At 39.2% G+C, this 25,791-nt stretch overlaps 1 protein-coding gene across 1 annotated transcript in view; it reads left to right on the top strand.

Moving 5' to 3' along the window:
- The window catches only part of LOC128699293 (zinc finger protein 271-like), a 37,991-nt gene extending 12,646 nt beyond the window's left edge, over positions 1–25,345 (top strand). The window contains exon 2 of the mRNA XM_070081397.1: positions 16,778–25,345. Within this exon, the coding sequence (XP_069937498.1) occupies positions 19,442–20,668 (1,227 nt within the window). The 5' untranslated portion in view covers positions 16,778–19,441 and the 3' untranslated portion in view covers positions 20,669–25,345. The remainder of the gene's footprint in view (positions 1–16,777) is intronic.
- The last annotated feature ends 446 nt before the right edge of the window (positions 25,346–25,791 follow it).

The following is a 25,791-nucleotide window of genomic DNA, read 5'->3' as shown; positions in this document are numbered from 1 at the left end:
AGTTGGACCTGATAGCTTGAGCTACCAGGTCGGTTGCCGTGTTCCTCTCTTAAGTCAATGTGACCTGACCTGACTAGGTTGGGTGCATTGGTTTAAGCCGGTAGGAGACTTGGACCTGCCTCGCATGGGCCAGTAGGCCTTCTGCAGTGTTCCTTCGTTCTTGTGTTCTTGTGTTTCCTCCTGCTTGGTATGTACTGCTTGAATGACAATCTGCCATTGAACAAAATCAAAGAATCATCAGTAACGGGCTTCCTGAAGGGATAAAAATACATACAACACTTTTATTTCAGGTACATAAGCACATTCCTGATCTTATATAACCTGTCGCTTCTGTTAGGCCTTGTTTTGTCTGAGAAGTGTAGCAAACAGTAGCACAAATCTATTCATTGGTATAATATCACTGAAAGCTGAGGTTGAAATCAGGCAGTCTGTTGACCAGTATGTGTTGACACATCTCTGCCACAGTTGTGTCCTTCCACTGATGTAGGCATGATCTTGGTGAAAGAATTGTGTTTGCTATGGTGTACTCAAAGTATGTATTGCTTATCCTGACAATAATATCCATCATGGGTTCATCGAAGAGTAACTGAAAGCATTCCAGTTCAGTGGCATTGTTCCCAAGTGTACACGATGGCCGTATTTCACTTTGTATTTCATCAAAGTGACGGGGATTGGAAATAAAATTGTCACCTTGCTGCCAATCCCAGATGCGGTCTGCTGGTGGGTACTGGATATTTACAGGTTGTGGATGTTGTGGGAGTGTGGGTTCGTTGAGGGTGGTTGTGGCTGGGCTGAATTTGCAGCGTGGGTAGTAGCATGGCCCGCTGCTGGTGCCACATGACTCATGCCACCACCACCTGCTGCCCCACTCACATTATTCATCCCCATTGTAACAATATCGTCATCTTCACTATAAGTTCTTGGTGTAGGGCCACGGGATGTGCTCCGAGATTTACTCCTTCCCCTTGAAACAACATATGACACACTACCAGAATGCATGCTGCATCATACGTACTGCCACTTCATTGGAGAATATTCACCCTCACTGTCGCAACTGGAATTGCTTTCAATAGCTTGGAAATTACTATCATTATCACTTTCACTGCTCACATCTGAGTTTTGTACATGGCAAAATAGTTTCCTCTTTTGTCCTGGTACAGGTGAATGTGAATGAGACGGCCCAGTACCAGAGGTGAAAGGTTGTGGGTCATCTGGATTTTCATGACTAATTACGTTATCATGGGCACTGCTTTCAGTCACACCCTCTCCAAAACCACGAAATTCACTTTCACTGGCACTTCCATCACTGTTAGAGCTATCACTTGGGAACAAAAGACCTCAAATCCGCCGAGGAGTGAGGTACTTCTTACTGCGAGGCATGGTGAACGAGGACTTCCAAGATGGCGTTCCCACAATGCACCACTGAGTCCCTGATTTTTTTCACTGGGTGCACACCCACCACACAGACCCATTCACTCACATGTAGGCCTACCAGCTTTCTCCCGCTTGATTTGAGGCCACTAGAATTTATGCGTATTGATACGTCAAACATGGTGGCTCGTAAGACGTATATATACGAATGAAACAGTCAAAGGATTAAGGGTTAATTACAATGTCAGATCTTTGAGCAAACATTACGATGACCTCACAGCATTACTCAGTTCCCTGCACACCAGTATGTCAATCATCACATTCACCAAAACCTGGCTAAAACCTGGTACTACAGATGTCTATGCCATTCCTGGTTACACAGCCATACACAACTGTAGGACAGACCAGCAAAAGTTACGAACACGGAGAATATATAATAACTAAATTTAAATCAAAAGACCTGCAAAAACCCCTCAGAGTCATAACCATCTACAGAGTACCACAGTCGAACATTTACCATTTTAGTGACAAATTAGGAAACATGATAATTGATGTGCACATGAACAAAGACCACTTACTGCTCACAGGAGATTTCAACATAAATCTCCTACATGACCAGGATCCACAAGTAACCGAATTCACAAACACTATGAGTAACTGCTTGTTGCTACCAACAATAACAAAACCCACAAGAATCTCTGAGACAAGTGTCTCCTTATTAGACCACATCTAGACTAACACCATATCCTCTTAAAAATCAGTCATTATCACAGACAACACCACAAACAACTACCCAACTTTCTCATAACCAACCTAGGTAAATTGCCCCAAGACACTACTACAGTTACCTTCAGACTACATATTGAGACAGTTAATAATAACTTTATAACAGCTATGAGTAACATCGACTGGAGTAATGAGTTAGAAACATATACAGATACTGATGAATGTGTTAATAATTTTCTACAAAAAAAACCACTACCTCTATAGCAAGCATTGCCCCCAAAAAACTAAACAGATCGCAGCTAAGAGACTAAACAGTCCCTGGCTAACACCCAGCATCCTTAAATCCAATAATACAAAGCACCTATATAAAAAAGTATAGAATGGGCCAAATAACCAGAGACTATTCTAAATGTTACTCGTCAATCCTTACCAGTCTGATAAGGTCAAAAAATTTATATTGTGAGAATAGATTGCTTAACATAAAAGATGATTTGAAAAAGACCTGGAAAACCCTATCTGAAATTCTAGGAACTAAAAAGATATCCTTTAAAAACAAAACACTCAAATTAACAAATTCAGGTGAACCCCCTACTCCCACTAACTGAAACAGCAGACTCAATGTTTTCTTCTCCACCATAGGAAAGAATCTAGTGAGCAAAATCCCAAGTTCAAACACCCTTCCATCAGACTACCTCACAGGTACCTACCTGAATACACTATTCTTAGCTCGAATCAACCCAACAGAAGTCTTGCTCATCATCAACACCCTTAAAAACAAGGCAGGAGATATAAATAACTTACCATCTTTTTATTATTTTATTATTTTTTTATTATCACACTGGCCGATTCCCACCAAGGCAGGGTGGCCCGAAAAAGAAAAACTTTCACCATCATTCACTCCATCACTGTCTTGCCAGAAGGGTGCTTTACACTACAGTTTTTAAACTGCAACATTAACACCCCTCCTTCAGAGTGCAGGCACTGTACTTCCCATCTCCAGGACTCAAGTCCGGCCTACCGGTTTCCCTGAACCCCTTCATAAATGTTACTTTGCTCACACTCCAACAGCACGTCAAGTATTAAAAACCATTTGTCTCCATTCACTCCTACCAAACACGCTCACGCATGCCTGCTGGAAGTCCAAGCCCCTCGCACACAAAACCTCCTTTACCCCCTCTCTCCAACCTTTCCTAGGCCGACCCCTACCCCGCCTTCCTTCCACTACAGACTGATACACTCTTGAAGTCATTCTGTTTCGCTCCATTCTCTCTACATGTCCGAACCACCTCAACAACCCTTCCTCAGCCCTCTGGACAACAGTTTTGGTAATCCCGCACCTCCTCCTAACTTCCAAACTACGAATTCTCTGCATTATATTCACACCACACATTGCCCTCAGACATGACATCTCCACTGCCTCCAGCCTTCTCCTCGCTGCAACATTCATCACCCATGCTTCACACCCATATAAGAGCGTTGGTAAAACTATACTGTCATACATTCCCCTCTTTGCCTCCAAGGACAAAGTTCTTTGTCTCCACAGACTCCTAAGTACACCACTCACTCTTTTCCCCTCATCAATTCTATGATTCACCTCATCTTTCATAGACCCATCCGCTGACACGTCCACTCCCAAATATCTGAATACATTTACCTCCTCCATACTCTCTCCCTCCAATCTGATATTCAATCTTTCATCACCTAATCTTTTTGTTATCCTCATAACCTTACACTTTCCTGTATTCACCTTTAATTTTCTTCTTTTGCACACCCTACCAAATTCATCCACCAATCTCTGCAACTTCTCTTCAGAATCTCCCAAGAGCACAGTGTCATCAGCAAAGAGCAGCTGTGACAACTCCCACTTTGTGTGTGATTCTTTATCTTTTAACTCCACGCCTCTTGCCAAGACCCTTGCATTTACTTCTCTTACAACCCCATCTATAAATATATTAAACAACCACGGTGACATCACACATCCTTGTCTAAGGCCTACTTTTACTGGGAAATAATTTCCCTCTTTCCTACATACTCTAACTTGAGCCTCACTATCCTCGTAAAAACTCTTCACTGCTTTCAGCAACCTACCTCCTACACCATACACTTGCAACATCTGCCACATTGCCCCCCTATCCACCCTGTCATACGCCTTTTCCAAATCCATAAATGCCACAAAGACCTCTTTAGCCTTACCTAAATACTGTTCACTTATATGTTTCACTGTAAACACCTGGTCCACACACCCCCTACCTTTCCTAAAGCCTCCTTGTTCATCTGCTATCCTATTCTCCGTTTTACTCTTAATTCTTTCAATAATAACTCTACCATACACTTTACCAGGTATACTCAGCAGACTTATCCCCCTATAATTTTTGCACTCTCTTTTATCCCCTTTGCCTTTATACAAAGGAACTATGCATGCTCTCTGCCAATCCCTAGGTACCTTACCCTCTTCCATACATTTATTAAATAATTGCACCAACCACTCCAAAACTATATCCCCACCTACTTTAACATTTCTATCTTTATCCCATCAATCCTGGCTGCCTTACCCCCTTTCATTTTACCTACTGCCTCACGAACTTCCCCCACACTCACAACTGGCTCTTCCTCACTCCTACAAGATGTTATTCCTCCTTGTCCTATACACGAAATCACAGCTTCCCTATCTTCATCAACATTTAACAATTCCTTAAAATATTCCCTCCATCTTCCCAATACCTCTAACTCTCCATTTAATAACTCTCCTCTCCTATTTTTAACTGGCAAATCCATTTGTTCTCTAGGCTTTCTTAACTTGTTAATCTCACTCCAAAACTTTTTCTTATTTTCAACAAAATTTGTTGATAACATCTCACCCACTCTCTCATTTGCTCTCTTTTTACATTGCTTCACCACTCTCTTAACCTCTCTCTTTTTCTCCATATACTCTTCCCTCCTTGCATCACTTCTACTTTGTAAAAACTTCTCATATGCTAACTTTTTCTCCCTTACTACTCTCTTTACATCATCATTCCACCAATCGCTCCTCTTCCCTCCCGCACCCACTTTCCTGTAACCACAAACTTCTGCTGAACACTCTAACACTACATTTTTAAACCTACCCCATACCTCTTCGACCCCATTGCCTATGCTCTCATTAGCCCATCTATCCTCCAATAGCTGTTTATATCTTACCCTAACTGCCTCCTCTTTTAGTTTATAAACCTTCACCTCTCTCTTCCCTGATGCTTCTATTCTCCTTGTATCCCATCTACCTTTTACTCTCAGTGTAGCTACAACTAGAAAGTGATCTGATATATCTGTGGCCCCTCTATAAACATGTACATCCTGAAGTCTACTCAACAGTCTTTTATCTACCAATACATAATCCAACAAACTACTGTCATTTCGCCCTACATCATATCTTGTATACTTATTTATCCTCTTTTTCTTAAAATATGTATTACCTATAACTAAACCCCTTTCTATACAAAGTTCAATCAAAGGGCTCCCATTATCATTTACACCTGGCACCCCAAACTTACCTACCACACCCTCTCTAAAAGTTTCTCCTACTTTAGCATTCATGTCCCCTACCACAATTACTCTCTCACTTGGTTCAAAGGCTCCTATACATTCACTTAACATCTCCCAAAATCTCTCTCTCTCCTCTGCATTCCTCTCTTCTCCAGGTGCATACACGCTTATTATAACCCACTTCTCGCATCCAACCTTTACTTTAATCCACATAATTCGTGAATTTACACATTCATATTCTCTTTTCTCCTTCCATAACTGATCATTCAACATTACTGCTACCCCTTCCTTTGCTCTAACTCTCTCAGATACTCCAGATTTAATCCCATTTATTTCCCCCCACTGAAACTCCCCTACCCCCTTCAGCTTTGTTTCGCTTAGGGCCAGGACATCCAACTTCTTTTCATTCATAACATCAGCAATCATGTTTCTTGTCATCCGCACTACATCCACGCACATTTAAGCATCCCAGTTTTATAAAGTTTTTCTTCTTCTCTTTTTTAGTAAATGTCTACAGGAGAAGGGGTTACTAGCCCATCTTTTATGTACAAAAATGCTTCTCAAGTAGTGTCACCAATTATTGCATCACTCTTTAATATCTATCGAATCCTCAACTTTCCCATCAATTTTCAAAATAGCAAGGGTCACCCCAGTTCACAGAGAGGAGATCAAACAGACTTGAATAACTATAGACCAATATCTGACTTACCTCTGCTCACTGAAATCTTTGAAAAATTAATTCATAGGCAGATCTATTCCTACCTCATCTCTCAAGACATACACCACCCCTCTCAGTTTGGATTCAGGACTAATAGAAGCACAAATGATGCTATTGTACACATGCTAGAACTAATATGTACCACTCTCGAGAAGAAAGAATTCCCGCTGGGAATCTTTATTGATTTACGTAAAGCTTTTGATACAGTTGACCACGATATGCTGCACATTAAATTAACACACTATGGTATAAGAGGGCACATCCTTAATTACCAGAAGCCAATATGTGCACACAAATGGAGCTAACTCTTCCACACAACCAATTACAGTTGGGGGTCCCACAAGGAAGTGTCCTTGGCCCTCTCTTTCTCATTTACATCAATGACCTACTGAATGCATCACGTATTATTTGCAAATGACACAACATGCGTCTTCTCTCACCCAAACCCAGTCATATTTGCCAACACTGTTAATGCTGAATTTCAGAAAATGTCTACCTGGATGATGACTAACATGCTTACACTCAATACTGACCAAACCTATTTCATTCAGTTTGGAAACAGAGCCACAAATGTTCTACTTAACTTAACATAGCACTAAATGGATCACCCATCACAAGATGCACAGAAGGAAAATTCCTAGGAATCCACCTTGACAGTAGGCTTAAATTCCAGACCCATATACTGTACAACAAATTTCCAAGAAGATCTCTTAGACAGTAGGCATACTATTAAAGATACGGTACTATGTTTCACAATCAACTCTCCTTGCACTGTATCACTCACTCATCTACCCTTATCTCACCTATGGAATTTGTGCATGGGGATCAACAACAATAAATCACCTGAGATCACTAATAACCCAGCAAAAGGCTGCAGTCAGAATGAAAACAAATTCCCACTCCAGACAGCATACTCTACCAATATTCAAAAGTTTAAAACTACTCACCGTAAAGAACATCCATACATATTCTTGCACCTACTACATACACAGAACACTACACTCAAACATAAACCCTTCACTCAAACTTCTCCTCACCAACCTTAATAGGACGCACGACCATAACACAAGGCAGATCACTTTTTGATGTACCCTGTGTCCACACCACACTGTAAGAACTCTATGCACATAAAGGGCTCCGAAATTTGGAACTCGTTACCAGGAAATACTAAAGTAACCTAGTCTGAACATCAATTTAAGACTTTTTTTAAAAACCATCTTCTCACCCTAAACTAAATATTATATACTCAGTACTTAAATTAAGATCTCCCAATTACGTAAATTGTAACACTTCAAAATTTAAATACCCAATGTTCATGCATAACTTAATACTACATTGTAGTATAAATACCTGCACAAAATTATACTGCCTTACACCATATTGTAGCATTCTCATACTGTAAGCTACTTTCACCAATGCTCAGTATTATATTCCAGTAATATAACTTAAATATTTACTCAAGAGTAAATATTGTTGTACACAACCTACAAATTGTCCCAATGTAATACACAAATTGTCCTAATGTAATAGCTCCAGATTGTAGCTTGAGTTAACTTACTGTCTGCTTTAAATAAAAACAGATGTACTGTTTAAACAAACTGTAATCAATATCTCTAGTATTAAGTAATCTGTAAGCCATTAATTTAGTCTGCCCATAATGTCGTGGTATGATAGTGGCTCTCTTTGCACTTCAACTCATTATTGTAACTACAGAGTCTCAATGTAAACTTGCAAAGAAATAAAAATTGTATTGTACTTGTAGATAACTACACTGATAATTGTTAGGCTGGTCACTATCAACACTGATGATTGTTAGGCTGATCACTAGTAGATAGCAATATATGAGTGATGATTGTTAGGCTGGTCACCAGCAGGTAACATGAGTGAAGATTGTTAGGCTGGTCATCAGCAGGTAACATGAGTGATTGTTAGGCTGGTCACAAACAGATAGCAGCGAAAATAAACTCAAAGACTTAAACCAGATGGTTTTATTTAGATTATTAATGCAGTGGGTTAGTAAGCCAGGAAAGCACAACAAAGACACCATTGTTATATTGGCATATTTCTGTTGGTACTCCTTAATCTCCCCAGGATGCATCCTAACAACAGTCAGCTAAGAAGCAGGTACCTATTTACAGCTAGGTGAACATGAGCAGCAGGTTTAAGGAAACAAAACAGTGGAACACTACAGTAGGCCTATTGGTATATGCTAGGCTAGTACAACCCACACCCATCATATACCCATCTAACCTATATTTCAAGCTAGCTATCTGAAGTTAAAGACACTATTTCATACCCGTACTTACCTGGATCGTGTTCTGAGGGTCACTGCCCCTTCAGCCCGATCCATGACCAGGCCTTGCAGTGGATCAAGGCCTGATCAACCAGGCTGTTACTACTGGTCACACACAAACCGTCGAATGAACCACAGCCCGGCTGGTCAGGTACTAACTAGGTACCTGTCTATCTCCCTCCTGAAGACAACCAGGGGTCTATTGGTAATCCTTTATGTATGCTGGGAGGCAGGGCCCCTGACGCTTACTGTGTTGTCCCTTAGTGTACTAATGACACACCTGCTGAGTCTTTTGCTTTCATATGAAGTGATTTCCTTGTGCAGATTTGGGACTAGTTCATTTTTGGATTTTCTAGGTGTATACAATAGACCCTTGGTTATCGGCCATAATCCGTTTCAGAAGCTTGGCCTAAAACTGGAATGGCCGAAAACTGAAATAATATTTCCCACAAGAATTAATGTAAATACAATTAATCTGTTCCAGACATCAAAAAATATTAACAGAAATACATTTTTTAAAGATTAATTATAGTTTTACATACAGAAAACAATGAGAACTAAATAAAATATACATTTAAATTACTATTACATACCTGTATTGAAGACTCTTGTTGGCTTATGGAAGACAGGGAGGAGGAGAGAGAGAGGACTGATTATTGTTTGGAAGGGGAATTCCCCACCATAAGGAATTCAGGTATCAAACCCCTCTCTGGGGTTACATCCCTTCTTTGTCTTTTACTGCCACCAGGACCAGCTTGTGCACACCTGTTGCACAAAAAAACTGTCCAGAGAGGTCTGTTTCTGGCATCTCTTTAACCCCTTCAGGGTCCAAGGCCAAAATCTGAAGTGGTGCTCCAGTGTCTAAGAAATTTTGAAAAAAAAAAAAAAAAAATTTTCTTACAGAATTAAAGAGCATATTTTTGTGAAGGTAATAAGACAATTTTTTTTTTCTGATCAGTACTTACCGAGATACAGCGGCGGGAAGTTGACCAAAATGACCAGGTGGCGGCAACATAAGTGACTTCCGTAAAATCCCATTTTTTTATTTTACGTTTTTTATACTTTTTTATTTTCTTTTTTAATTTTTTTCTTTTTCTAATAACATTTGTGGCCTGTGAGACCAGTGTAATGTATATTGTATAAGTGTACACTCATTGTATTCAACACAATAACTGCACTAATTTGTTTATCTTTATATTGCTTACAAAACTTGTTTACAAGTTTATTGTAAACAAAATGATGAAAATACTAGTGCGGTTATTGTGTTGAATACAACAGTACCATATAGTATCATATGGTACAATGGTGCTATAGGGTGCAATGGTACCATATGGTACAATATGGTACAATGGCACATGATACAATGGTACCATATGATACAGTGGTACCATATGATACAATGGCACCATTTGGTACAATGGTACCATATGATACAATGGTACCATATGGTGCAATGGTACCTTATGGTACCATATGGTGTAAAGGTACCATATTGTACCATATGATGCAATGGTACCATATGGTACATTGTACCATATAGTACAATGATACCATATGGTTCATTGTACCATATGGTACTGTTGTATTCACAATAAACACACTAATATTTTCATTATTTTGTTTACAATAGTTGTTTACAACAAAAATATGCAAAAATGTTATATATTAGTAATGTTGTATTATACATTTATAAGTGTACAGGAACTTGACGTGTTCCTTGAGGTGGATGACAAAGCACTTTGTCTCGGAAACTGGGGAGTCAGTAGGTAGCTTGTGTCGCCACTCACTTAGTCTTGGCTGGTGTCTCATGCCACCAACACCTATTGACCATATGGTACATGGTATCATGTGTCACAGGGTACCATATGGTACATTGTACTATATGGTATAGGGTACCATGCAGTACAGGATAACATATGATGCAGGGTACCATATGGTGCAGGGTACCATATGGTACAGGGTACCATATGGTACAGGGTACCATATGGCACAGGGTACCATATGGCACAGGGTACCATATGACACAGAGTACCATACAGTACAGGACACCATATGGTACAGATACAGGGATAACTATGGAAATAAGTCACCCTGACTTTTTTGGGTTATCCTAGGATTTTATATGTATGCTGCTATGTATGATAATCTATGTAACTGTATTTCTGTACACCTGAATAAACTTACTCAAGTGCATGTGGCATCATAAGTAAGTTTATTTAGTTATACACAAATAAAGTTACATAGAATATCATACTTAGCAGCATATGTTTGGAGAACCTAGGATAACCCAAAAAAGTCAGACAGACTTATATCCATTAGGGTCCCTGTACCATATGGTATAATGTACCATATGGTACAATATACTATATGGTACATTGTACCATGTGGTACTACTCTACCATACGATACCATTGCACCATATACCATTGTATGACATGGCACCATTGTACCATATGGTACCATTGTACCATATGGTACCATTGTACCATATGGCACAATGGTATCATATGGTTCAAAACCATAGAATTCATCTTCAGCTCCACTTCCATCAGTCTTAGAACTGTAAGTTGTGAAGAGGAGAGTCAGAATTCGCCCGGAGAGTGAGTGGGGAGTGAGAGCTTCCTTGCCGCCAGGCACAATGAACAAAGCTACTTTGACGGTGTTCCCACAATGCCATGCGGGCGTCCAGATTTTTTCTATGGTGTGCACACTGACCACCCAGACCCATTCTCTCAGATGTAGGCCTACCAGCCTTCTCGTGCTAAATTTGACACTGCTAGAATTTTGGCGTAGATCTACGGTTTGGACCCTGAACGTAAAGCCGTAGATCTACGGGACGGACCCTGAAAGGGTTAAGATTTCCCTGAAGTGGGACAACGTTTTATCACTGAACATGTAGCAGATATGGCTTGTTTCAGCTAGGTCAGGGTAATATTTCTCCACAAAAGTTTGCACCTCCACTTTGCACAAATGTTCTTAATCACTGAAGAAGGCATCTTCACCCCTCTCACTCCTCCTCCTCTAAATCAATTTCCTCAGCTGTGGCCTGTTGCTGTTCCAGACGAAGGTCTTGCAGCTCTTCGGTGGTTAGCTCTTCCCTGTGGTCCTCCAGCAACTCTTCCACATCCTTGCCACTAACCCCCAACCCCATGGCCCTCCCCAAAGACACAGTACATTCCACAACAGGAGTAGGGTCCTCAGGGTCAGCCCCAAACCCTTCAAAATCCTTGTTGAGGACACATTCTGGCCACAATTTTCTCCGAGCAGAGTTCAAAGTCTTGGAAGTCACTCCCTGCCAAGCCTTACCTATAAGGCTTATGCAATGGAGGATATTGAAGTGATTCCTCCAGAATTCTCTTAGGGTCAAGTCAGTGTCCGAAGTCACTTCAAAGCACCTCTGAAACACTGCTTTCATGAAGATTTTTTTGAAGTTAGAAATGACCTGCTGGTAAGCCTGTCTTTCATAGGCATGTGTCCTGGCAGTGCCTTTTCCTCCTGCGTGATGTAGGTCCTCTTTGGCATTTTCTTCCAAAAGAGGCCTGTTTCGTCACAATTGAACACTTGTTGGGGGGGGGGAATCCTTTAGCCTCTACGTACCCTTTGAATTCATGCATGAATTTTTCAGCTGCACATTTGTCAGAACTTGCAGCCTCACCATGCCTTACCACACTGTGTATGCCACTACGCTTCTTTAACCCATAAACGGTCCAAACGTATATATACATTCTTACCGCTAGTGCCCCAAACATACATAAACGTTTTATTTTTCCTGCCTTCAAATATGGCACAATTGGCCTGAGATGCGTTGTCAACATAGAATGGGTCAAAACATTCAGTGTGCACTGTATTAAAAAAATCTGGGACCACTTAGTACCTTGTGGGAGCACCAGTTCAAATGAGTGCCAGCTAGAGCAAACAGCAGGGCAAACACCTGGGATTCACTGATTTCATGTAGTATTAACCCTCCCATTTTAAGAGGAATGTGATGTTGACCCCGAGTTTAGTGGCTTTGAGGTGGATGTGGCCATAAATGGTCGAGAAAATATCAAAAAACGTCGATAATAACCCATGTGCAACATTTATGCAACACCCTTTCAGAATGTCTTACAACCTATGCTGGCCCTAAATTCACTAACAGCAGCACTCATTCCAGGCATTTTCTTTACGAGATCCACATGCAACTGTCTTGCCTTTTCACAATTGATCGACTCAACAACACTATCTCCTGCTAATTGTTTTTGGTGATCCACAAGAGCAATAACTTCTCCATATCTTCCATTATTGGTGACCTTTGTTTCGTTAGCACATTTACTCCTTTCGCAACATTAGCTTCCTTGATTTCTACTTTCTTTGCTAGGATGGAAGTGATTGTTGATTTGGGTTTCCCATGCATCCTGGCAAGTTCCAGCACCCACACACCACTTGCATATTTTTCAATAACTTCTTTCTTAACCCTTTGACTGTTTCAGTCGTATATATATGTCTTATGAGCCACCGTTTTTGACATATATATACCCATAAATTCTAGTGGCTTTAAATCAAACAGGAGAAAGCTGGTAGGCCCACATGTGAGAGAATGGGTCTTTGTGGTCAGTGTGCACCATATAAAAAAAATCGTGCAGCATGCAGTGCATAATGAGAAAAAAAACCTCCGACTGTTTTTTTAATTAAAATGCTGAATTTGTGGTCTATTTCGCATAGTATTTATGGTTGTATTCTCGTTTTCTAGGTCTCATTTGATAGAATTGAAAACATATTATAGAAGTAGAGGTGATTTTGATTGGTTTTACTATGAAAAGAACCTTGAAATGGAGCTCAAAGTAAGGGAAATGTTTGATTTTTACCGATGTTCAAAAGTAAACAAATGATGTAATTTTCCAATAAATATCCAAGTAGCCATTCTAATATGCAGTCATGAATGGGTTGACATTATTTATACAATTATTACAATATTGCAGTAGTCTGCATAACAGTAAATCTTCTATTTTTTGTTTGAATAAAAATTCAAAATAGAAAGCAAGAGTAATATCAAAAGGGGCCTGGAGACGTGACTGATGAACAAAGAAAATGTTATTTTAGAGCCAGGAATGTCTGCATTGTTCATTCTGGACCCTACTTTGAAATTGTCATATTTTTTAATTTTTGTGAAATTGGCCAAATTGCAAATTTCTGACCACATTATTGGGTAGTTGAAATTGGTAAATGGGCAGTTTCTTGTACTCAGTCGATAGAAAAAATGGAGCTCTAAAGAAATAGCTATGAGTTTGGTCGACTGGAACAATGGAATTAGCTGAAAATAGGGCTCAACATGGGCGAAATATTCATAAATATCGCCAAGGTCACTAATTTTGAGAGAGCATAATTCCATCAGTTTTCCATCAAATTTTGTTCCTTTGGTGTCATCACAATCAGGAATGGATTCTCTATTGTTTCATGAGAAAAATAGTTTTTTTTCTTTTTCAGAAATTCTGTGACACCAGGAGACACCTCAGGATTTGGGGTTGCAACAGTTGAAGGGTTAAATTCCATCATGTTTCTCACTTTCTTTACCAAAAAAACTTTACTAGGAATTTTTTTTGGGCTCATGGTTGCTTATTTTGCAGTTGCACTCAGTCAGTAACCACAAAAAACAATGGATTATAGTGAAATGTTTGGATGAATGAGCAGAAATTGTCTCACTCGCTCAGACAAACAGCCACCCTGACTCATGAATGTGCGAGTGGCTGGCAGTTGGATGTGTCCGGTACGGCCGATAAGTGAAACAACTGCCGATAACTGGAATAAAATTTCGGCCCAAACCTGGCGATAACCGAGTTGGCCAATATCAGGAACGGCCGATAACCTAGGGTCCACTATACTTTGTATGTACAGTGGACCCCCACCTTATGAACGCATCGCGTTACACTAAATCTGCCATACGAAGCATTTGAACGCAAAAATTTTGCCTCTCCTCACGATAAAAAACTCGCCTTACATGATTCATCCAGGACGTATCCCACATGTGGCCCCAGTGCCAGTGTTTACAAGCCAGCCAGTGCGGTTGCATCTATGCATACATTCTGTACATTTCACATTATCCCAGTGTTTTTAGTGCTTGTAACTGCAAAATAAGTCACCATGGACCCCAAGAAAGCTTCTAGTGCCATCCCTGTGGTAAAAAGGGCAAGAATTAGTATGGAATTGAAAAAAGAGATTAAGGAAATGTGTGCAAAGTGGGTTGAACTGCAAACCTTTACAGTGGGCAGTGGAGAACAACATGATGTTCAATGGTGATAAGTTCCAGCTGCTTAGGTATGGAAAGAATGAAGAACTCAAAAGGAGCACTATATACAAAACTCAAGTGGGTCACCAAATAGAATGTAAGGAACATGTGAAAGACCTAGGAATAATTATGTCAGCCGGCCATTCTTTTAAAGACCATAACAAGACAAAGATCACGACAGCCAGGAAAATGACTGGGTGGGTATTGAGAGCTTTCAAAACGAGGGAAATAATGCCGATGGTGACACTCTTCAAATCGCTAGTGCTCCCTCACTTAGAATATTGCTCAGTGCTGACGGCCCCGTTCAGGGCAGGAGAAACATCGGGGCTGGAACAAATACAGAGATCGTTTACGGCTCACATTGAGCCAGTAAAGCACCTAAACTACTGGGAACGCCTGCAAGTCTTGAACATGTACTCATTGGAGCGGAGGAGAGAGAGGTACATGATAATACATACCTGGAAGGTACTCGAGGGCTTGGTCCCAAATCTGCACACTGCCATAACAACATACTGGAGTGAGAGATATGGGAGGAAGTGTAAAATAAACCCAGTGAGGAGCAAGGGCGCAGTGGGGACAATAAGGGAACACTGTATCAACATCCGGGGTCCCAGACTTTTCAACATCTTGCCAGAAGATATCAGAAACACTGCTTGAACAAGTGGTGAAGCCTTCAAGAGAAAACTAGACAAGTATCTTCACCAGGTGCCAGATCAACCAGGCTGTGATGGATATGTGGGGCAGCAGGCCTCCAGCAGCAACAGCCTGGTTGACCAGGCAAGCACCAGACGAGTCTGGTCCATGGCCGGGCTCAGACAGTGGATATACTCTCGAAATTCTTCAAAGGTATAAGGTAGACCCTGACACAGCTACTGCAAGCCGTGTTGGCAACCTGTACAATGACAACGTTATGGCCCATTTTAGGAAAGTCTTAAAGGAATGGGTGGTATAGAGCTCTATGGACAGATTTGTTGTGTGACAGAGGTCCAGTGACTCTCAAGCTGGTCCTAGTGGCATTAAAAGAAGAAGGGAAGTAACCCCTGAAAAGGACTTGCTACCTCAAGTCCGAATGGAAGGGGATTCCCCTTCTAAACAATAACTTCCACACTCTCCCCTCCTCCCATCCCATCAATCATCACCAGATCTTCAATAAAGGTGAGTGTCATGTATTCTATTCTTAGTAGAGTAGTAATTGTGCATGTCTTCTTCAGTTTGTGTGTATTAAAATTAATATTTCATGTGGTAAATTTTTTTTTTCATACTTTGCGGTGTCAGGAACGGATTAATTTGATTTCCATTATTTCTTATGGGGAAAATTAATTCGGCTAACGATAATTTCGGCTTACGATGAGCTCTCAGGAACGGATTAATATCATAAGGCGGGGGTCCAATGTATTTCTAGACAATAGTAAATGACCAATGCAGGTGAAAATGTTCACCTTTTGGTATGATTGGGACTATTTGTGTACTATTTCAGTACCTAATATTAGTGTCAGAACAAAGATTGGCTATGAAATCACAAGAGCTACTATAAATTGTAATTATCAGAACATAAAAAATTATATAAATTAATATAAAAATAAAAAAAATGGTATTTCCGCAACACTTCTGGAAGCAGCAGGACTCAATGTTGCCGTCAGGTGAGTATCAATGTTGCCGTCAGGCGAGCATCAAGTGCCAACTTTGCGGTCTTATATCTTGGTAAGTACTGATCTTAAAAAATTTTTTGATATTATTACACACAGGAAATTGCCCTCTTTAATAATTTTTTTTTTTTTAAATATTCGGAGCACTGACAGTGAAAATGTAGATCTACGTCTGGATAGTTTAAGAGTTAAAGAAAATGTTTAACAGAAGATTGTAATATTCAGTTATTTCTTTTATACAGGTCATCCTGGTAGCAGAGACTGGTACTTTTAGTGCCAGTACTGCAGGTCAACCTGGTAGCAGAGGTTGGTACTTGTAGTACCACCACTACAGGCCATCCTGGTAGCAGAGGTTGGTACTGGTAGTACCAGTACTGCAGGTCATCCTGGTAGCAAAGACTGGTACTTGTAGTACCAGCACTTCAGGTCATCCTGGCACCAGATATGTTATTCTTGTAGTGTCAGTTTTCATTATCATAAGGCTTCCGTAAGTGTCAAATTCTGAAGCATATAGGGACAACACTGTGTTACTACAGTGTTAGAAATATATAGTGACAACACTGTATTACTACCATGTTAAAAATATATAGTGACAACATTGTGTTACTGCAGTGTTAGAAATATATAGTGATAACACTGTGTTACTACAGTGTTAGAAATATATAGTGCTGCTACAGTGTTAGTTATAACATTTACAGTGTCATCCGTGTCATGAAATTGTGTAACAATACTGTTAAACATCACCTTAACATTTTACTGTTAAGCATAACCTTAACATCCTACTGTTAAACATCACCTTAACATCCTACTGTTAAACATCACCTTAACATCCTAGTGTTAAACATCACCTTAACATCCTAGTGTTAAACATCGCAGTAACATGTTAAACATCACATTAACATAATGTTCAACATCATCTTAACATCCTACTGTTAAACATCATCTTAACATTCTATTGTTAAACATCACCTTAACATCATAGTGTTCAACATCACCTTAACATCCTGCTGTTAAGCATCACCTTAACATCATAGTGTTCAACATCACCTTAACATCCTGCTGTTAAGCATCACCTTAACATCATAGTGTTAAACATCACCTTAACATTCTAATGTTAAACATCACCTTAGCATCCTAGTGTTAAACATCACTTTAGCATCCTAGTGTTAAATATCTTAACATCCTAGTGTTAAACATCACCCTAACATCATAGTGTTAAACATCACCCTAACATTGTAGTGTTAAACATCACCTTAACATCCTAGTGTTAAACATCACTTTAGCATCCTAGTGTTAAATATCTTAACATCCTAGTGTTAAACATCACCCTAACATCATAGTGTTAAACATCACCTTAACATCCTAGTGTTAAACATCACCTTAACATCCTAGTGTTAAACATCACCCTAACATTGTAGTGTTAAACATCACCTTAACATCCTAGTGTTAAACATCTAACATCCTACTGTTAAACATCACCTGAGCATCCTAGTGTTAAGCATCACCTTAACATCCTACTGCCAAACATCACCTTAGCATCCTACTGTTCAACATCTTGCTGCATTGACAAACATCATTGTATTGTCACTGTAATAAGAACTTTTTCATAATATTTGTTGTTACAAAACTGTTGTGAAAGCTTTATCAAGAAACATTGAAATTCATGTAGATTATTAGAGAAGCCTTCAAGGTAGGTGCTGGTCAACTGCTTGCTTGATCCAAGGAATTGGAGATATCAAGCACAGTTTAAACCTTACTGGTTTAGTGCTTGGCCATGTTTATAATATTGTAATAATAGAGTATTACAGACATATTTTTTTTCATTGTAAGAAAGTGATCACAAATTGTATGTGGTTAAGCACTTCATAATTCATTTATAAGAGTATTACCCCATTTTACTCTATATTAGATAGATCAACATTATTGACCTTAGTGTTATTCATGTATATTTACATTACTGAACCCAGTGTTACTCATGTAAATCTGCATTATTGACCACAGTGTTACTCACGTAGATCTACATTAACCCCAGTAGCACACATATAGGTCTACAATTTAAGCACAGCTCTCTCACATATGCTGTGAGTAGTAAATTTGGGTGTAGACATGCGAGGATGTATCTTTGGAGTGAGTGCACAGTATAAATCAAGTCCTTCCCCAAGCAGTGCATGCTGGGAAAAACAGACCTCTGACCTTCTGTTTAGTATAAATAGCAACTTTGAGGTGTTTTTAGGATGTGTTTTGGTATTGGTTGATAAAATGGACATCAGTCTACTGAAAAGGATAATTTGGTTGATTTCAGAACTGGAAGCAGCTTGAAATATTTGATTTTTGACATTTTTTTCTTTAGGACAGACTCCCTCTCCTCCCTCATCTTTTTTTATGGGTTCTTACTTAGGTCTGCTTCAATTATTGGGATGCCCTAAATCATGACAATTTTTCCTGGTTATTTTTTATTTTCTGGGAAATAGGATAAAACGTATATTTTGTGTGATGATGATGAATTCAAAACAGAGGGAAGGAATAATATACTAGAGGCTGGGAGAGATGATTAATGAGCAGAATGCATACTCTGTTTATTTTTTATTGTTTTCAAATTAGAATTTGTGAATTTTGTGTAAAATCAAATTAGCAACTTTTATGCACTTGACATACTGTGAATAAGCTAAAAATTTCTTTGGAATGAGCAAAGGCTGAGATTGTTGATGTGTTAATTGTGCTCAGATTGCCAACTTTGTGCCTTCTTAATTATATAAGTTTGCATTATATTTTGTGCTTCTGGAGTCATTATTTTAAGAAAAAGATTCTCTACCATTTCCAGAAAAAAAAATTTCTCCTTGTAGAAATCCTGACACTTGAAGCACTTTTAATTTTTGGGTCATTATAGTGAAAGGCTTTTGATCACTATGTCTGATATACTTGAAAAAGAAAGCGTTCAATCAACGCATGTTACGGTTCATCCAGAAGTCAAACTACATCAATATTCACATTCCTCACAAAAATCTCATTGTGTATCACTTGTAACAATTAATGAAAGCAAAAACACAGTTCTGTGTTTAATGTGTATGAAAGAGTTTTCTGAAAAAAAATATTTAATGAGACACATGAAAATTCATAACAAAGAGAAACAATATCAGTGTTGTGTGTGTCTAAAAAAGTTTTCAGATAAATCTTATTTATTAGAACACATGAAAAATCATTCTGGAAAGAAACCATATCAATGTTCAGAATGTCTAAAAGAGTTTTCAGGTAAATCAAGTTTAGTAAAACACATGAGAAATCATACTGGAGAGAAACCATATCAGTGCTCAGAGTGTCTAAAAGCATTTGCCAGAAAATATGTTTTAGTAGAACACACGAGAATTCATACTGGAGAAAAACCATATAAATGTTCAGAGTGTCTAAAAGAGTTTAACAGAAAACATATTTTATTACAACACCTGAGGATTCATACTGGAGAGAAACCATATAAATGTTCAGTGTGTCAAAAAAAGTTTTCACAAAAATCTCATTTAATACAACACATGAGAATTCATACTGGAGAGAAACCATATCAGTGTTCTGAGTGTTTAAAAGAGTTTTCAGAAAAATCATCTTTAGTACAACACATGAGAATTCATACTGGAGAGAAACCATATCAATGTTCAGAGTGTCTAAAAGGTCTTTCAGATACAACTACTTTAGTAGAACACTTGAGAATTCATACTGGAGAGAAACCATTTCAGTGTTCAGAGTGTCTAAAAGGGTTTTCACGAAAATCTTGTTTAGTAAAACACATAAGAATTCATACTGGAGAGAAACCATATAAATGTTCAGAGTGTCAGAAAAATTTTTCACAAAAATCTCATTTAATACAACACATGAGAATTCATACTGGAGAGAAACCATATCAGTGTTCAGAGTGTCTAAAAGGTTTTTCAGATACAACTACTTTAGTAGATCACATGAGAATACATACTGGAGAGAAGCCATATCACTGTTCAGTGTGTGTAAAAGAGTTTTCACATAAATCTAGTTTAGTAAAACACATGAGAATTCATACTGGAGAGAAACCATTCAAGCGTTCAGAATGCCTTAATGCATTTCCAGATAAATCAAATTTAGTAAAACACCTCAAACTTCATTCCAGTTAGAAATCATAGTGTTCAGTTTCCCAAAAATCAAATTGATTAAAAAAAAAAAAAAAAAAAACATGGGAGGGAAAACTTTTTAGTGGACAGTGTGAACAGACGATATGATAATATATGATAGTAATTAACCATATTAAGGTTCAGACCCCTGATCTGAAAATTGCTCTCAAGGTCAAAGAATTTAAAATAATGTATTTTTTTCTTATTAACCCTTTCAGGGTCCAGAGGCCAAATTTCAAAGTGTGCACCAGGGTCCAAGAATTTTCAAAAAATAATTTTGTTATTTTTTCTTATGAAATGGTAGAGAATCTTTTTTCTGAAGGTAATAAAACAAAAACTACGAAATTTGATGGAAAATTGACAAAATTATGCTCTCGCAAATTTTGATGTGTCGGCGATATTTACGCATTGGCAATTTTGCTGACTTTGACTCCCATTTTAGGCCAATTACAGTATTCCAGTCGACCAAATTCTTAGCTATTTCACTAGTATTACTTCTATTCTATCGATTGAGCACAAGGAATCACCAAGTCAACTGTTTCAACAACAAAATAAAGTGACCGGAAATTGGTAATTTGGCCAATTTAATGCAAAGTTTAAAATATTCCAATTTCAAAGTAGGGTCCAGAATAAACAATGCAGGCATTCCTACCACTAAACTAACATTTCCTCTGTTCATCAGTTACATTTTCAGTCTTTACAAATGAATTCCATTTTGATTTTTTATTCACATAATGAATTTTTATTCAAACCAAAAAATAGAAGATTTACTGTTATGCAATACTGTAATAATTGTATAAATAATATCACCACATTTGTGAATGTATATTAAACCCACCAGCTGTCATGTATTAGAGTTGTGAGGTCATTTGTTTACTCTTAAACATCGGCAAAAATTTAACATTTCTGCTAATTTGAACTTAGTTTCATGCCATTTCCAGTACTAAAACCAATCAAAATCATCTCTATTTCTGTAGTATATCTTCCACTCTATCAAATGAGACCAAGAAATTGCAAATACACCTATTAAAAACATATGAGAAAACACTGTAAAGTCGCTGTTTTAATCGAAAATTACGATCTCAGTTTTTTTCTCTCATTATGTACTGTGTGCTGCAGGATTTGTTTTATGTGGTGCACACATACCACATAGATGCATTTTCTCATATCTAGGCCCAAATTTACTGCTCACAGCTTATCAAGAGTGAGCTGAGCTCATGGCGTTGATCTCATGTTTGGACCCTGAACGTAAAGCCGTAGATCTATGGCACGGACCCTGAAAGGGTTAAAAGAGTATATTTTAGTGGAGGTAATGAAATCAAAGAAGAAAATCCCATCAGTATTTACTGAGAAATAGAGGTGTAAAGTTGTCAGTAAATCACAGGCTGGTGGCAACTTTGGCAACTGCTGTACACTTTGTGTTTGTTTTTTAATTGTACATTTTTCTGTGGTTTTCTAATTTATTTTATTTTTTCCATTAATATTTGTGGCCTGTGAGACCTATATAATGCACGATATATATACATTGGAATCCCGAATATCAGCTGCTGTGTTTATCGGCCGATTCGTATTTAGGCCAGTTTTTGGGTGGAAATTTGGCTCTGTATTTCAGCTGGTGCCTTGTAAATCGTCTGTATTATATGCTTCAGCCCACCTCCCACTGGGACACCTTGTGTAGGTGAGTCAGTCTCCGTGTGACTCTTGGTGAATGAGCATATACTCCGCACTTTTATCCAAACATTTCAGTAATATCCATTGGTTTTTGTGCTTGTTTATTAAGTGTGACTGTGAAATAAGCCACCATGGGCCAAAGAAAGTTCAGAGTGCCAGCCCTTTGGTAAAGAAAGTGAGAAACATGATGGAATTTAAGAAAGAAGTTATTGAAAAATATGAGAGTGGTGTGCGGGTGCTGGAACTTGCCAGTATATATAGGAAATCCAAATCAACAATCACTTCCATCCTGGCAAAGAAAGAACAAATAAAGGAAGCTGATGTGGTGAAAGGGGTAAGCATGTTAACGAAAAAGAGATCACAAACAATGGAAGATGTGAAGTTGTTGTTGTGGATCAGCGAGAAACAGTTAGCGGGAGATAGTGTTTCAGAGACGATCATTTGTGAAAAGGCATGGCAGTTGCATGCAGATCTTGTAAAGAAAATACCTAGAACTAGTACTGATGTTAGTGAATTTAAGGCCAGCAGAGACTGGTTTGACAGATTTAAGAAGCGTAGTGGCATACAGTGTTGTAAGGCATGGCAAGGCTGCTAGTTCCGACAAACATGCAGCTGAAAAATTTTTGCAGGAATTCAGTGGGTACGTTGAGACTGAAGAATTCCAACCTCAACAAGTGTTCAGGTGTGACGAAACAGACCTCTTTTGGAAGAAAATGCCACAGAGGACCTGCATCACGCAGGAGGAAAAGTCACTGCCAGGACACAAGCCAATGAAGGATAGGCTAACCCTTGTTCTGTGCTAACGCTAGTGGGGATTTCAAAGTGAAGTCTTTACTGGTGTATCACTGAAAATCCCAGAGTGTTCAAGAATAACAATGTCATCAAGAGTAGATTGTGTGTGATGTGGAGGGCTAACAATAAGGCATGGGTCACAAGGCAAATTTTCATTGACTGGGTCCATGAAGTGTTTTGCTCAAGTGTGAAAAAATACCTCCAGGAAAATAAATTGCCACTCAAGTGCCTCCTGGTACTGGACAGTACTTCTGCTCATCCTCCAAACTTGGTAGGGATTTCAGTTTTATAATAGTGAAGTTCTTGCCTCCTAACACTACTCCTCTCATCCAGCCCATGGACCAGCAGGTCATATCTAACTTCAAAAAACTCTACACAAAAGCAGTGTTTCAAAGGTGCTTTGAAGCGACCTCGGACACTGAATTGACCCTAAGAGAGTTCTGGAGGAATCGCTTCAGTATCTACAACTGCATTAGCCTTACAGGTAAGGCTTGGCAGGGAGTGATTTCCAGGACTTTGAACTCTTTTTGGAGAAAATTGTGGCCAGAGTGTGTCCTCGAGAAAGATTTTGAAGGGTTTGAGGCTGACCCTGATGACCCTACACCTGTTGTTGAATCCATTGTGTGTCTGGGGAAGTCCATGGGATTGGATGTGAGTGACGAGGATGTGGAAGAGTTGTTGGAGGACCACAAGGAAGAGGTAACCACTGAAGAGCTGCAACACCTTCAACTGAACAGCAGCAGACCACAACAGTGGTGAACTCTCGGCGAGCCTGAGTACTCTCTACCAGCCATCTGACTGTGAAGGAGTCGAGTCGGAGCCAAAAGTGTGACGAGGGTCAATGTGTACATAAATGTGAGTTGAGGCAGTGGTTGACAACCTTCGGTAACATGAGACGTTCAGGAAGGTATGTGATGTTGTGTCTTGGTGTGCTCTATATACAAAACGGCCCGACGATTTGCCTTTGTGGTCCCTTGGACCCCTTCATGTTCTATGTCTGCCTCCTCTTCATAAGTTTGGAGGATCTGTGTGGAGTGGGACCTCGGAAGATGGGCTTGAGTGCCTGACCATGTTAAGGATCATGAGTGTTGACTGGAAGTCTCACTGTTTGGTTCGGCCACCAAGTGAGAGACACCTTGACATGTTTTGTGAAGTTTCCTGCCTGGTGTACACCTGACTGCTCTGGGTTTGGCTCTACTCTCGTCTCCTGATCAGGAAGATGCCACCCTGGAGTACCAGTTGCTTGCTAGATTACCGCAGCAGAGGCACAGGCCTGTTGGTGCGGGCTTTCACAGTGAGCATTGTGTGCAATTTTTGCATTGTAATGTGTATTGTTTAAAAGTCACTAAAATTGTAAATAGTTACACCCTTGAGTATATGGGTATGGTTAAAATGCTTTTCTAAAAAATTCTGCAATCTGTTGTAAATAACAGTAAAGTGAAGAGTAGTTATGGTGCTGGGAAATATGTAGCATTTCTAGTAGTCTTGTTTACCGCCTTCAGACTTAAGCAATATACTTTTTACTAGCCGTATCCTGAGGGACACTGCTAGCTTTTGTGAGACTTCGTCTGGAGGTGGGGGTGTTATGGGGCTATAGGACCCAACATGTATTTATAAGTAACAGTTACTCTGGAATACCTAATTATATTGAATTGATGGGGATTAAGCTCTAAATGTCATAAGGACTGATCACCCTTAGGACTGAGAGGCAGCTGGGTCAAGCCTTTTTTCTCAATATAATAGGTTATACTATAGACACACAAACACACAATTTAAACAAGTAGTTTATAAAGTTGTATTTCTTTTTGTAACAGTTAAATAAGGTATAGTAGAATTGTGGTAACAAGAGAATTGTGCATGGCAACAGTCTTTTGTTTTGGTGGGAGGAGTTTAGCTAGGATCCTCCCTCTCCCCTTCTCTCTCTCTCTCCTTTCTCTTGTGGACATGGAGGTGGCAAGATCTCTGGGTCCTTCTTTCTATCTTTTGGGGCATTATGTGTGCTCCAGGGGGGAGTTTTTATAATTTAAGTTGTGGCCACCATACCCAGGGTGACTAAAGTGTGTCAAAACACTGGTTAGCCCAGAGTTAGTCAAAAGAGAGAAGGACAAAAGTTAATAAGATACACCATGTGGGAGAACAGCTATGGAGTTTTGAAAGTGTGAGGCTGTAATTGTATATTCTGTACATATCTATTGAGAATACAGTTATATTTTTATAGTAGTAGTTTACATAACCTGTGAAGAGGGCTGGTGAGAGGATATCAGACACTCAAGATGATCAGCCATGATGTAAGTATTACCCCTAGACAGATAAGGCCATTAAGTAAAAAGCCACCCCACACTAGAACATGTAGTGAGAACCTTACTATCAAAGTAATAAGGGACAAACCAACATCACAACCTTCAACTGAACAGCAGCAGACCACTACTGAGCAACTTGCTTCAGAGGAGGAGGAAGAGAGAGGGAAGGAGGTGCCTTCGGAGATTAAGGAGATTTGTGCAATGTGGAGGAGGGTGCAAGCTTTTGATGAGAAATATCACCCTGGCCAAGCTGAAACAAGCCATATCTGCAACATGTTCGGTGACAAAATCTTGGCCCACTTCAGGTAAATCTTACAGAGGCACCAAAAACACAGCTCTCTGGAAGAGGTCCAGTGGCTCTCA

The sequence above is a fragment of the Cherax quadricarinatus genome, unplaced genomic scaffold (genome assembly GCF_038502225.1).
Source record: "Cherax quadricarinatus isolate ZL_2023a unplaced genomic scaffold, ASM3850222v1 Contig2565, whole genome shotgun sequence".
In the NCBI taxonomy this organism is placed as follows: Eukaryota; Metazoa; Arthropoda; class Malacostraca; order Decapoda; family Parastacidae; genus Cherax; species Cherax quadricarinatus.
This window is presented reverse-complemented; position numbering and strand designations above follow the sequence as displayed.